Raw genomic sequence first — 15,865 nt, forward strand, 5'->3', positions numbered from 1 at the left:
TTATTGGCTTCTGCCAATTATGTAAAAAATGGTGGATACAGCAACCTTTGTCTAGCTCAAAAGGGCAATGGAAGAAGACTAGAGATGAAGATAAAATTTCACATTTCCATCTAGTGTTCTCTGTTCATTAATTTCATGAAATACCACAACTTCTTGAAAGAAAGAATCTTGCTATTTCACTATAAATCCCAAATCTTAATTCCAATGATGGAATTATTGGAATTATAGTAAACTGGAATTATAATTAAGCATAATATTCCTGCTTAGAGCCAACTGTGGCATTCTTGCTTAGAGCGGACTGTGAGTTTTAGGGTCTGGTCTTGATCATAATAAATCTTACATGGAGTAATTTAAACTTCACCCTTCCCTAGCTCTGGAGCCCTCTAATGATTTGTGAGCACCTAATTAAATAGCAAATACAAAGCATTGTCTGTGACCAGTGCAGATCTTTAGAGAGCTAAAACAACTTGACCTCAGGGCTCAGCTTGGTTAATAGAGGTCTCTGCATGGAGGCCATCCCTGTTAGGACGATCTCTTTCCTGTGCCAGGGGATTTGAATGCACTTCTGACCTTTTCAACTTGTTGTGTTGGTATCTGGCCAAACAGTTTAGCCCATCTTTGGTGCTTATTACTTAAAACTTCAGAAAAAACAGATCCAATAGTGTACATTGTTTCTGAGCAGATGGTCCTTTTGAATTTCTCTCTCTGCCTGTAATACCCTGCTCTTGAATATATTAAATATTCAGCTCTGGGGGAAAAAATAACCACCTCGCTATATTGGTGTTGTTATGTATTTGTGATATTTAAAATCACACATCACTAATAGCTCGATTCATTTTTGTAGCTGTCTTTCAAATAGACATTTTTCATGATCACAACTATATAAAAAAAGAAAAAGTAACTTTGGCATGGAGTGTGTATATAGTCCTTGGGTCTACCTTCTTTGAGAACTATCAGACCTGCCCCACCTGATCTTTAATATTGTTAGTTTCTTTTAATTAAAAAATAAATCAATGACTGACTGCAATGACACATCCCTGCCATCATATATGTGACAAGACTGTTTCTTAAATCAGCTATTGAAATGGAGGTACTTGCCATCTTTCATATAGCACAAGAGGGTTGGAACTATTCCTGGTTTACTGGGATAGTAATATGTCACGTATCTATGTCACGTTTGAGCCTTCTACTGTATTACCTGGAACGATCTGAGTGTAGGCATTTGGTGAGTCTCCATACAGTATTCATTTTGGGAGGTTGTTATCTGGCCTTCTGATGCCCCCAATGGATAACAGTAAGGGTTCTAACTGTAAGTAAACTTTCCTCAAAAATACTTCATAGGAGAACATAAAAGGATACACCTGAAGCAACAGCCTATTTCCCAGTGGCCAATGAGATGCTCACAACAAGCACCTGACAGAAGATGGAGACAGTAGTTATCTTGTATTGATGTTCCATAGCAATTGCTATTGAGAATCAAGATATCTGTGAGCTGAATGGTACCAAATAGCCATTGAGGTTAATGACCACTGGTCTAATACCGTGTTTCCCTGAAAATAAGACCGGGTCTTACTTTTTTTTTTGGCCTCCAAAAGAGGCACCAGGTCTTATTTTCGGGGGATGTCTTGCCTCTGGCACCAACAGCCCTGCCCAACAGGTCCGCTTCTGGGGCCAAAGGAGAAGCTTCACTTTGCAGATGAATTCCAGCTTGCATTTTGCAGTCAGGCCTTTCCAGAAGGTTTAGGTAGCCGAGTACCAAGCTATGGATTCAATCCTTAGAGGTCTTGCAGAACCGAGCTATGGATTGAATCCATAGCTCAGTTCTTGGCTGCAGAGGCCTTCCAGAAAGGCCTCTGACTACGAAAAGCAGGCCTGACTGCAGAAGATGCTGCAGAAGAAGTGGGCCAGCAAGGAGAGGCCTGGCTGTAGATCTACCCACCCCACCCCCACCCTAGCTTGATTTTTAAGTATGTGCCTCGCCCCAAAACTAGGGCTTATTTTTGGAGTAGGGCTTATATTAGGCCCACCCCCAAAAATCAAACTAGGGCTTATTTTTGGGGTAGGACTTACTTTTGGGGAAACAGAGTAGTTGGCAATGAAGAAAGGTAGGACATTCATGATATTCAGGTCTTATTGAGGTATCTACTTAATCTTTATTACAATAGCATGTACATGGCTATAATCTTGTATAACACAATTACCAATTTATTTTCTGTGGAGCTCAGAAATACACATTTTTATTTTAAAAAATAGCTAGAATACTTTATAAACAAACAAAGATTCTTACACACTCTATTCTGCACAGACCACAGAAAACACATTGTCAGATACTTTCTAGGCCACCTGCAAAAAAAATTGTTTCATTGTCTTCTAGGAAAAGGGGATAAACTTGACTCACATAGAATCTAGACCTTCCCGGCTGAATAAAGATGAATATGAATTTTTCATTAATTTGGAGAGCAAGAATATTTCTGCCCTTCCAGATATCATCAAGACCTTGAGAGAAGACATCAGAGCAAATGTTCATGAACTTTCACGTGAAAAGAAGAAAGATGCAGGTAAGAAAAAAAGGTTTCAGCCTAACAAATTTTTGTAAAAGGGAGCTTTTGCTGTTTTTACCAAGGGATGTTCAAGAATTTCAGTTGGCTTGCATTTGTAAGGTCTGCCAGCCTGATTCACATTTTTCAAACAAAGAAATGATGAAGGACACATTTTTGCTTTTAATCTTTTATGATACTCCTTTGTGATATCCTGAAATGTGCATACTGCATATAAATATAAGTTAAGAGGCATATTAGGCTTGAGTTATTTAGAAAAATGTTTTAGTTATTAAAATATATTAAGAATGATTACATTCTGTCCTTCTGATACAGAAACCAGATAAAACAGATTCATGAATGACTGCAAGAAAGACTGACATAGCCTCAAACTAGGTCAATTGGTCCTGAGTGTTATCTCCAATTATAATTAATTTTTTATTGGCCTGGCTACTGGCTATTATTTTATCTTAGTTATTTTATCTGGACAACTTATTTCATGCCACATTCATAAGATAACATAAAAATTCAAAGATTTCTATGACTTCTTAATTCTAATAGGCATAAGTCAAAGAATTAGAACCAGACCTACATTCATGCACATACTTATTTATCTATGACTTACCTGTATTCACTATATAGAATCTAGAAGAAAATACGGTCAGAGGGACTTACATGTTTAGTAAACATTTGTGTCATGTACGTTCATCGAAATCTTCTGATCATGGTTTCTTCAGATGGCAGGTGTGATCCTAATAGGATTTCAGAAAAGGTTCGTTTAAAATGCTTTAGGTCTGCTGTGTCTTTTTCCTTCCTGGGAACAACATGAAAGGGGAATAATATCTTCTTGAAATGAATCCTGATAATCTTCTTATCCTCTCTTTTGTGTCCTACCCATGACATTGTAAAAGGAAAAAAGGAAAGGAACATGACAGGCAAAATGTTATGGCTTGTCAGGGAGCCACAATAACTTAAAATTGAAAGTTTAATTACTTTTGGAGGCTAAAGGAATATCTTCATTCTTCCCTCTTTATCATAATTCTGCCATAAAGAATAGGGAAGAAAAGAAATAAGGGGGAAGGTTCTACTTGGAGGCAATTATATATACTACTCATCTTAGTAAGATCCATTGAAACAAATTAGTTGTATTTTCAAATAAATCTGGTTAAGATGGATTATTGTGGGCTAATTGATATAATGATTTTTTTTAAAACCAGGATATGCTACCCATATCCCATGGGATATATGATCCACTTTTCTGCAGCTCTTGAACTCACAATGGCACAATCTGCCCAACTATTGAGTTTTATTTATTTGTTGATTTTATAGATTATCCTGATCTATTGGGTGGGTTTGTCAGATACATGGTTGCACTTTTTGAAATCCCCGTTCCCCCCCCCCCCACACACATATAGAAAAATAGATGCATTATGCCTCCGATTTTATGGAACTGTCCTATGAAGTCTGAAAAAGTAAAAAAAGAGGCAAAAAGTATTCCAACCCCATCTGCTCCATCCTTAGGTCACTTGTAGGCCTTGGAGGTTAGGATTAGTATTTAAGAAATACTAACAAATGTGTGTGTATACATAGACAGATCATCACCAGATTACACAGAAGTCTAAAGCCCTGATTTAATACATGGTAATGTTACAGTCAAAGCTGAACTGTATACAAATAATATATTTTAAAATGTGCAGTGGGTTGACAGTCCAGAAGGAATATTTTTCTGTTTCTAAGCCTTGTGTACCACTAACAAAAAACTTCAAATCCACAGAGTAAGACCATTCAAATGATTTGCTTATAGCCAGCTTCATCAATATATTTCCAGATGACCAATATGTTTCCAGATCTAAAGATCTGTTGTATATATAGGTGTCTGTAAACACACGCTACTAGATTTGTACATCTTTCTCTCCCCCCCCCCCCGTGGTCTACATTCATAAATGTATAATCAGAAACTAAATTAAAAGAAAAAGCACATACGGTATTTGTGGAACTGGTATGATTGATAAAGAGAAGGAACGAAAGAGATTTTTTTAAAAAAATAAAAGCATGCAATAAGCACATACACATACCAGTAAATAGGAGTGGGTAACTATCCAGGTCTGAACTACTTTAGCTTCTGATGGCAACACAACAACTGCACAATAGCTGGGCAGATGGTGAGATACGTACAGTCTTGATGACAAATTAATAGTGATGGATAGGGTATCCTGCCCATCATTAAGAGCAGGATCATTAATCTTAGGAATATCATAGAGCAGTTAAGCTTTGTTTGTGATACATTTTCCTCAATCACACAGCAGGGAAGGCTTTCCCACCCACCCTGCTTTTAAGAGAACCATTTGTTTGTATACCAGAAGACTCTAGTATAAGTCTCTAGAGTTTATATCTCTGTTATGATCAGAATTCTTATACCCACATTTAACACGAGTTGAGACTTAGATTCACCCTCTGGCTGAGTTTGTGTAACACTCTGCAGTGAGATTGAGATAGACCTGAGTGGATAGTCCTTCCATGTGCTGTAAGAATTTAGCGATTAACAGCAGAAAGGAGACTTACTGTAGTACAAAACAAAGCCCCAACCTCAAATATGAATTACCCCATCTAATAGTTTTTTGATGTTAAACAAGCTTCGGGGCTCTGCAAAACCCCAAAGGCAGTTTTAGAAAATTAAAATGATAAAAAGACTGAAAAAAGCTGTGCATCAGACAGACCCTTCTACATTAAAGGGGATATTTATTTATTTACATTTATTATAGTTACCCTCTGATGAAAAGGACTTTTGTGGTTTGCCAGGTTAACCACATTTTGTTGCAACAGTGCCCATAATAACTTCTCAAAATCTTAAATTTGGCAGCTGGCCCCAAAAGCTTCAGAATATCTATAATGAATTATGGTTTTGATCACAGGGTTCTGGGGTAATTGTATAGTTGATAATCGAACTGCACTAAAGGTTCAAATGAATTGTCATGAAGACACAATGTAGTGCTTTCAATATGCTTAGATTCCTTGGAGTCCTGAGCGAAATAATTAAATATGATTCAGTTTCAGTGAGAAAACAGAAATAATTTATTGCAGTTTGGAGACATGTTGGAAGCTGAGGGTCTGTAGAAGCCTTGTTAGCTTGGGGCCCTGGGGCTGGCCAGAACAGTTGGCCATGTTTAAAGAAGGCTCCAACCTGAGCTGAAAATGGCAATAAATATTGAAGTCCTGTCATTGACCCCCTCCCCCAAATGGGCAAAGTTCTGGAGATTCTCTGAATCTCTTTGGTTTCCTTGCTCTCATATAAATAGCTGATTAGCATCCCATTAAGCATCTGACCTCTAGCAAATTGGTCACCACTTGGGTGTCCCCAGCAGGACCATAAAATGCTGCTATTCCTCCTGCATACAAATCAATATTTATTACTAAACAACTTGCGTGGGCCCTACAGAGGTCCATGGAGTGTCAATGTTGCAACTGCTTGTGCTGGCCATTCATTAACAACCTCAGAAAAAATATATATCCCAGCATGCTCTAAAATGTTCTATTTTTAAAGTAGTCCTTCACGTGTTTATATGGGATGAAATAATATAAATTAATTTGGGGTTAGTTCTGAATCAATCTCTCTCTCTCTCTCTCTCTCTCTCTCTCTCTCTCTCTCTCTCTCTCTCTCTCTCTCTCTCTCTCTCTCTCTCTCTCTTTCTGCATTAAAATTTCCCTGCAGGTATTATATTTTATCTCTTTCATAATTTTGAGTAAAAATTATGGCAAGTAGGTGGACAGTCTCTGCAGGGTTTTTTGGTATAACATTTCAGAAGCAGCTTGGCACTGTTTTCTTCTAAAGAACGACCAGCCCATAATCACCGATGGTTTCATGTCTAAGGCAGGACTAGAACTCCCTCTCCCCTGGTTTCTAGTCTGTTGCATCAAACTGGCTCCCATCTTCCATATACGTTGTACTTTAAACCCAGTCATTCCAAACCAGCAAATGTTCTTATTATTGTACAATGACAATGAAGGAGCTACAGGTTAACATATCTGGGAAGAATCAGGATGAGGAAAGCTGATGGACAGAACCACATAAATGCACATATACACATCCTCATTTTATATAATATATTTTCAAGTTAGAATCAGAATAATAAAGCTACGAAAATAAACAAAAGCTACAGTGGAGGTGAGGACACTATTCCAGTGAAAGGTCAAACTTGTATTAAAATACCATTATAAAATGCTAAACATTTAAGGGGGGGGAGTTGTATGTCCTAAGTTCCGTCTTAGGCCCAGTACTCTTCAACATCTTCCTAAATGACTTAGATGAGGGAATTAAAGAGGAACTCATTAAATTTGCAGGTGATACCAAATTGGTAGCAGTAACCAACACCCCAGAAGACAAACTCAGGATCCAGAAAGATCTAGACAAACTTGAACAATGGGCCCTATCCAACAAAATGAGTTTCAATGTGGAGAAAAGCAGTTTTACATTTAGGCAGGAAAAATCAAAGGTACAAGTACAGATTGGGTATGACCTGGCTTAAAAACAGTAACTGTCAGAGGGACTGTGGAGTCCTAGTGGACAATCACTTAACCATGAGCCCACAGTGTGCAACAGCAACCAAAAAAGATAATAGTATTCCAGTATCTGAGGGGCTGTCACAAGGAAGAGGGAAGGATGAGAAGCAATGACTAGACACTGATCAAAGGGAGAAGCAACCTGGAATTAAAGAGAAACTTCCTGACAGTGAGGACAATCAACCAGTGGAACAGCTTGCCTCCAGAAATCCTGGGCGTTCCATCATTGGAGATTTTTAAGAAGAGACTAGACAATCACCTGTCTGAGATGGTATAGATTCTATTCTATTCTATTCTATTCTATTCTATTCTATTCTATTCTATTCTATTCTATTCTATTCTATTCTATTCTATTCTATTCTATTCTATTCTATTCTATTCTATTCCATTCTATTATTCTATCTAATGCATAGGAATGTTTGGAAAGGTCTAAATAAAGATATTTGTAAGGTACATGCAACCCACTTTTTGCACATCGGTTCTGATTGGAGAAGCTCCTGAAGGATTAGAGCATCATTACCAGCCTTGAGGTCTATAAGCTAGTGCCTTGAAATTAGAGTTATTGGGAAATAAACAACAAAGCACAATACTGTGCTCGCTGTTATGGGCTTTCCACAGGCACTTTTTTGTCTATTGTAGGAAGCAACGCTGCTGCTTGGAGTCATTTGGTCTGACTAACCAGACTGCTTTTTATTGAGAGAACCATGCCAGTGATATCTGCAAGGGTAGCAAAGTTTTGAATATTCTTTATTCTCAATAGGGCTCTGAACTTTATTCAACTTTAAATTTAATGTGTTAAGCAAAACAAAGGAATTTAAAACTTTCTGAAAATTCCCTTTAACTTCTTTTGGAGGAATCTAGCCTCTTCTTATAACTTGTGCCTCTTCCTAGGATACATAAATTTAAGCAGCTCTTTCCCCCTCAAAGTCCCAAAGAAGATCCTTAGTCAACAAGTTGGTTACTTATATGAATATGATGCTACTATGTCACTATTAATAACATGCCAAGCAATGTGAGTAGGATTGCAAGAATGCAATAAGTAAAAGAGAATTTTTAAGATGAAAGAAAGTTTTTTGATCTGTAGAATTTGAGTCAAGAAATTAGCTCTCAAGTTCCTGAACCGCTCAAGTTATGTAACTGTGGGTCTTAGAAGCATTCAGTTTCATAAGAGAAACCTCAGTATTTGAGAGTGTTACTGTGCCTGAGGATCATAACAGGCATGGATCCAACTGGGTGTCTTGCTTCAATTATTTTGTTAAAAATCTTCAGGGCACAATTGTTTCTCCAAAGAGTTTGGATTTCCGTTAAAAAGAGATTTCCATGCACAAAGAGCCTTGATGGAGCAGTGGGCTAATGCCTCCTTAAGTAACACCAGCTGCCTGCAATTAGTGCAGGTTCGAGTCCCACCAAGCTCAAGGTTGACTCAGCTTTCCATCCTTCCGAGGTAGGTAAAATGAGGAACCAGATTGTTGGGGGCAATAAGCTGACTTTGTAAAAATGCCGCTTGGGGCGGGGCGAAAACCCTAATAAGCAGGCATATACATAGAATGAAGGCTACTGCTAAGCACATTGATTTGTGCTTCTTAGATTGTAAGCCGCCCTGAGTCTTCTGAGAAGGGCGGGATATAAATGGGATTAATATATATATATATATATATATATATATATATATATATATATATATATATATATATATATATATATATATATATATATATATATATATATATATATGCTCAAAGCTATAATATTTGCTACTGCTGCCATCAAGTGGCTCAAAAAACCAAAACAAAACCCAGTAGTTTTTATTTAAATCCTGACTAAGCTTCATAAGAAAGTCCTCATTTCTGCAAATCAAAAGAAATAAAATAGACCAATGTGAAAAATGAACACAGCTCAGAGACTATAATGGAGATGTTTTATGTTCCTCCCTAAGATCCTGGTTCAGTAATCACACCATATATTCAAAGCACAACACAAAATGGATATTATATATGCAACATAGACTGTTGTTCACTTTAATATTCTGTAGTGTAGATGGAATACAACTAAAGTTTTGGAGAGATGTGAATAGAATTGAAAATAAGAAAATGAAAAACTGGGGAAAAATGGAAATGGAAAATATGGATACAAGTCTATCAAGAGGTCATTGCCAAGGAGAAAAAATGGATGCATTTCAATATATATTAATCTTTTTTAGTGGTCCAATCAGTAAGAGTTCTATGCTCACACCTTTCTTTTACACCAATCATTTTATTGGTTTGTTTATATTCTTGCTTCTTGCAGAATATAAACTGGAAAAACAGTGGCCTAGAAAATGGCCTCCAATATATTCATCTGTATTTTTTCCAGTTATTTGGGCAAGCCATTGAGCTCTTTCTTAGCCACCAGGACAAAATTTACTGAACAAGTCTAGCAATTCCACTCTTTAACCCAATGTTATATAGTAAATGATCTATTATTTATATTTCAGTGTAAAGGTCAAGTGAAAATTGAATAAAGTAACAGGAATCTAACTTAATATTCCTTACCCTGTTATGAAGTGTCAAGGAACTAATCACAACTGGTGTTTCTTTTCTGCTTTTTAGTGCCATGGTTCCCAAGAACTATTCAAGAACTGGACAGATTTGCCAATCAGATCCTCAGCTATGGAGCAGAACTGGATGCTGACCATCCTGTAAGAAAGGATAATATCTGTTAAAGACAAAAAAAATCTTTACCCAGTCATTTTAAAAAATAATCTGTTTCTAATCTCATATGCATTTTTACATTTTAAAATGTAAATATCATTCATATTTGAGAATTGAGAATTCCAGAAGTGAGAATTTTGGCAATTGAGCCCAAAACAACATTTTCAGGGCACCAGGATGGTTGCCACATAGACAAAAAAGTCTGCATTATGACCTTCATTTGTGGTTATTGGTATAAAGCTCCATGTTTGTGAAGTTAGGGGCATATTTAAAAGAAACAGTCAGAATCATACAAGTAGGGAATTTCTTATAATCCAAATGGTGCAGATGAAAATGTGCATAGATAATTTAAACAAAAATCTATCCATTTCCAAGAATGTATGATTTCTTACAATTTGGTAGATTTGTCATCAATCCCTAACACAGTGATGTACAATAACTATAACTTTCAAAATTACTTATTATGCAATGTCACCATTTAAAGAAATTTAGGTTAAAAAATATCCACGTTGGAGGAGGAGGAAAATTCTGTTGTAGCTCAACAGTGCCATCTAGGGTTTGTGAGATTGAGAAACATCACAAAAACTTTGGATTATTTTTTTTAACATGTGAATTCAGAGTAATTAAGAGTGGTTTTTGTGTATCTGATTAGTTAGACCACTGATATCAGAATTTATGCTATCACTTCATTGGGAAAAAACAGTGAGGGGCATTTTTAATTGACTTGAGGCTCCTATAATTAAGTGATGTTAATTAAGCTCTGAATGCAGGAAATATTTTAATGGGAGATCAAATAAGCTCCCTTATTGTTTGGAAGTACTCAGCAGACAACAAGCAACACATAGAGTTGTTATATCTCCCTGAAAGATGTGGTATCTTCTTTATTCTGCCTTTTTCTTCTTCTCCATTTTAACTCTTTCTCTAAATAATCCCTTTTTAAAAAAATTCTAAACATTTGGTTCCAGTGTTTTTAGAGCTTTGATAAATTATGTATTTTGGTATTCTAGTAAAAATCTAAAATAAAGAGAGAGAAAGGTGTGTGTGTGGTGGTGGTGGGGGAAGGACAGAGGGAGAGATATGGGGGCGGGATTTAAAGCAACGATCAGCTTGTGGTGATAGTAACATTTTTTGGGTGCTAGGAGGGGGACCTTTCTCTACTAGTCACTAGTTGAGAAAGACAGAGAGAGAGGGAGAGGTTCACAGTACAACACACTGTTGTGTAGCAAATACAATTTTGGATGAATGACCACATAATTGCTTACCACTGATCAGGAAAACAACATTCTGTATCCTTCTGATGTCAGAAGATGTAGCAAAGCCAGTAATTATCACTATTAATTTAACTGAAGCTGGGTACTTGTAAATAAATTATACAGAATACAGCAAAAATACTGCTATTACACTAATTGAGGAACAGTGATTAGCCTTTCACTAGCTCACTAGTTTAATCTAAAATGAATAATGCACCCCATACAATTATTTGGCACACACAATATTTGGTCGAGTCCTAGAACAAAATAAGGTGAATGGGGGTCATTGTCCTGAAGAACAAGTGAATAATATTATAGATACAGAAGCACAGTAACAAAAGATAATGCATCCAAATGAAAGACTCATCTCAATTCCAACTGCTAGAAACAGTTAATCAGTGGCCCTTTTCTTGTAGGGTTTGCTGTTGTTTTTGTTTGGAATGGAGAAACAAAGGTATACCTATATATTGCCTATAATACATCAAACTGAAAATATTATCTGAAATTTCCTCAGTATATATATTAATTTTGCTTCAGCCTACTTAGATCTTAGCTTCATCCTAGGGAATTAATCTGCCCTATGTAGGATAAGTGAAGCTATCAGATTCTAGTATACAATTATTATCATGATGCCATCACCCAAGTGTTTAACAGTACAGAGTTATCATGGAATCATAGGGCTGGAAGAGACCTTAGAGGTTTTCTAACCCATCCCCTGCCCATCCCAGAAAAATCTTTTCTTTAAAAATTCCAGCAATGGAGAACCCACAATTCTGGAAAGTAAGCTATTCCATTTGATAATACTTCTCACTGTCAGAAAATTCCTCCTTAGTTCCAGGTTGGATGTCTCTTTAATGAGCTTCCATCCATTGCTTCTTGACATACCCTCAGGCGCTTTGGACAATAAGTCAATCCCCTCATCTCTATGATAACTCCTCAAGTACTGGAAGACAGCCATCATCTTTATCCCTAAGACTTCTCTTTCTTAGTCTAGACATTATCTAGTTCCTTTAACTGTTTATCTTACGGTTCAGACTCCAGACCTCTTTATCATCTTTGTTGCTCTTCTCTGCATTCTGTCTGGTGTTTCAGCATCTTTTTTGTATCATAGAACTGGATGAAATATTCCAGGTATTGGCCTCATTAGCAGAATGGGACAACTTGCCACAGCCAACTCATTGCAGCCAACTCGCCATGGCCAACTCCCTCAGGACAACTCACCATGGCCAACTCACCGTGGGACAACTCTCTGCGGGACAATTTAACAATTCTATTTAATTATTTAAAATAAATTTAAAAATATTTTAATTTTTGTCATTCACATTTCATTCTGTCCCTCCTTTTGCATCCTTTCCTCAATGGTTCTATCCCACTATTTCTTTGATATCAGTGTAACATTTGACCTGCAGTAGTTGTCCTGCAGTTGTCCTATGGCGAGTTATCCTGCAGCAAGTTGACCACAAGTTGGCTGTGGTGAGTTGGCCATGGTGAGTTGGCCAAGGCAAATTGTCATAGACCCGTCATCAGTGAAATATAGAGTGATACTAATATAGAGTGATCACTCTTGTGATCCTGATGCTATTCTTCTAGGGATGAATATTTTTTTAATACAGCTGCACTGGTTTCCATTTTGTATCTGCAACCAATACCTTATTTTGGACATTGAAAATGTCTTTTGGGGGTTTGGGATTTACTAAGAAAAGCAGGACTCTAGAATAGGCAGGCTGGTTGACAGTTATCACTCAGTATTTCTCTCTTCTGATACAATTTATCATTATAATCATAATCATTATTGTATTTAATTATGATGTGTTGTCATTTTACATTTTTATTTTCATTTTTAAATAATTAAAAAGTAGGCATTTTCTTTCCAACCATTTGTCTATAGTAAGTATATTATTGTTTGATTTATAAAATCCAGGGTTAGAATACTAGTATATTTTCATAAATACCAAAATAATCTGGGATCTCTTCTGGTGCCTGCCCTGGAGAACAGCTGATTTAAGGTGTCCCTGATCCTGCTCTTGTGGCCTTTTGGAAAACTTTAAAAATCCAGGTCATCTCTCAGGCTTTAGCACCTACCAATAGTTAAGCCAGATTTCTGATTTTCTCTTGGTTAACAGACTTTTTAGGGAGAATTTTTGCTGGTTTTTCCCCCTAATGTTTTTATATGAGAGTTTTTGTTTTTATGCTTGTTAAATACCTAGAGTTATTTCATTAAAATGGGCAGGCATTTAAACTTTGAAGAGTAAATAAATAAAATCTACTGTGTGGTTACAAATAATGAAAAATGTCTTCATTATTTATTTAATCCAATTTATAAAGGTAAAGGTAAATGTTCCCCCGCACATGCGTGCTGGTCATTTCCAATTCTAGGGGCCGGTGCTCATCTCTGTTTCAAAGCCAAAGAGCCAGTGCTTGTCCGAGGACGTCTCTGTGGTCATGTGGCCGGCATGACTAGACACCAAAGGCGCACGGAACGTTGTTACCTTCCCACCGTAGTGGTCCCTATTTTTCTACTTGCATTTTTACGTGCTTTTGAACTGCTAGGTTGGCAGAAGCTGGGATGAGTAACAGGCGCTCACTCTGTTATGTGGCACTCGGGATTCGACCCGCCAAACTGCCGACCTTCTGATCAACAAGCTCAGTGGCCTAACCCACTGAGCCACCGCGTCCCTTTAATCCAATTTATAGGACCACTGAAATTGCAGGTGCCTCATTTCGGCTGCTAACATAGGATTAAAACCAATACAAATCAGTGAATCAGTGCTCTTCAGGAAGGCTATTCCAATGTGGGACAGGATGGAGGTCTAATTGGTGTTTTTAAAACAATGAAAACTAATTATGTTCTCCCAGGGCTGTACTATTGCATATTTCTGTTAAACTTGCTGTCAAGTTTCCCTCGTATGCCTAGGTCAGGTATTTGAACCTTTTGGTGAAACTTGTTCACTCCTCCACTCCCTTCTAAAGCATGATTTGCCTTAAATCAACTTGCAATATATCCATTTTCATTAAATTGTACCTACATTTTTAAATGCTCACAAATCAATCTTTTTTATTATCTGTTTTTAGGGTTTCAAAGATCCAGTTTACCGGGCCAGAAGAAAGGAATTTGCAGACATAGCATACAACTACAGGCAGTAAGTATGCAGATTAGAAAGAAGAAACTACTCTTAAAATAACTTCTTTGGCACAAAATAGGTGCTCTTTTTGATCAGTGATTTTCAAACAGTGGTCTACAGACCACATTAAACCACAGAGTCCAGATGATGGCCCACAACAGCATCGACACATTCACCATCGATCTTCTGTCCAGGACCATTCACTGCCTTAGTAATGGCCTCTGGATCTTCAACCACCAGTCAGTTGAATGTTTATTTAGTAATCAGTAAAGAAGTTTGAGTCCCGCAGAAGATACTGCAGAAATGGGCATCTTGAATTACGGTATCTAGAAGTGATAAAGAGCATATTAGACACAGTATAAATCAAGGTTTGCTTTTCCCTGTTTATTCTTTGCAACAGTACTGCTTCATTGAAAATGTTGAGGAACTGACCACTTGGCTGAGAAGGATGTGGAAATGGCATTGGTCATTTGGTCAGTGAGAGGGATGGTGCAAATTATGGCCCTGAAGGAGGAAGAAGAAAAGTGAAATGAATTTATTCTGGGTAGAGCAGGTTGGATTGGATGCAGCATGAAATAATAGAATAATAACGAACTCCAGACTACTAGCAGCCAAGCTATCTATAGATGTTCAAAGAATAATAGATCAGTGTCTCCCAGAGCTGGAGTGTCCATAGTGCTTTATTCCTCAATCTTTGGCCAAAGATCTCCAACAAGGATCATCTCACTTTCCCTGTAAGTTTTTGATTTGATTGTTGAACTATCTTGACCATCACAACATTTCTCTTGTTGTTCAGCTGAATTTAAATTCATAAAATCCTAAGAGCATCTGTGGATCTTTTTACCTTTGGATAAGTATGTTTTAGAATGTTAAATTAAGATCCAGTCTTATCAAAAAGAATCCTCAAGATGGACAAAAATCTTATTTTCATTGGTAGCATTATCAGTAGCAGACCTGGAAGCCTTTGAACAGAGAGGAAATCTAGGTATTTTGAAATCAAGGGAATGAAAGGAGGAAAAGTTTAAATAAATCGTTCATAATCAAATTAAATAAGAAAAGGCTAACCAGAGCAAATGAGGGTGGAAGGTCTAATGTGAACTCTAGATTCATTCATGTGGGATCCACCTGAATTCACTGAGAGTCTAAATAAAGCGGACCATCAGACAAAGTTTTTTCCAGTCAAATTTTCCATAAAATATTTATTTTCTCATGCTTGCTTTCTTCCTCCTCTGTTGTTAGATCCTCCTCTGACTGTGCTTATCCTCCAATTATAGCCTTCTGGTAATAAATGGCATTCAGATGAGGATCATCCTCCAGCCCCCACAAAGCTTTGTTATCTAATTGTGCTGCAGCATCAGAGGCGACTACAAAGCACCAGGCACCAAATAAAATAGCATCTCAGGTGCTTCACATTAAACAGGGGAGAGGAAAGAAGTGTCTATAATTTGCATTATAGCAAGGACTATGAGCAAGATTAAAATAATGCATTGCGTATGTTCTTGATCTAATTGTGACTATCGTCACTCTTCCAGCTGCATGATAAAATGTTCAATGAGCTGGTTAGTCTTCACACTGTTTTCTAGATTGTGGGACTGAAGAGATAGCGTAGGAGTAATTTTATGCCTGATGAAATTTGATAATTAAATCTAGTTAGCAACTAATAGGAAGTTAGGGTTAGGGTTAGGAAGTACAGACATATGTATGTATGT

General features: G+C 37.1%; 1 protein-coding gene across 1 annotated transcript in view; it reads left to right on the top strand.

Moving 5' to 3' along the window:
* The window catches only part of PAH (phenylalanine hydroxylase), a 41,747-nt gene that overhangs the window by 12,578 nt on the left and 13,304 nt on the right, over window positions 1-15,865 (top strand). Inside the window, exons 3-5 of the mRNA XM_083366668.1 lie at window positions 2,375-2,558; window positions 9,683-9,771; window positions 14,107-14,174. Coding sequence (XP_083222794.1) covers window positions 2,375-2,558; window positions 9,683-9,771; window positions 14,107-14,174 — 341 coding nt within the window. The remainder of the gene's footprint in view (window positions 1-2,374; window positions 2,559-9,682; window positions 9,772-14,106; window positions 14,175-15,865) is intronic.

The sequence above is a fragment of the Vipera ursinii genome (genome assembly GCF_947247035.1).
Source record: "Vipera ursinii genome assembly, chromosome: 6".
Taxonomy (NCBI): domain Eukaryota; kingdom Metazoa; phylum Chordata; class Lepidosauria; order Squamata; family Viperidae; genus Vipera; species Vipera ursinii.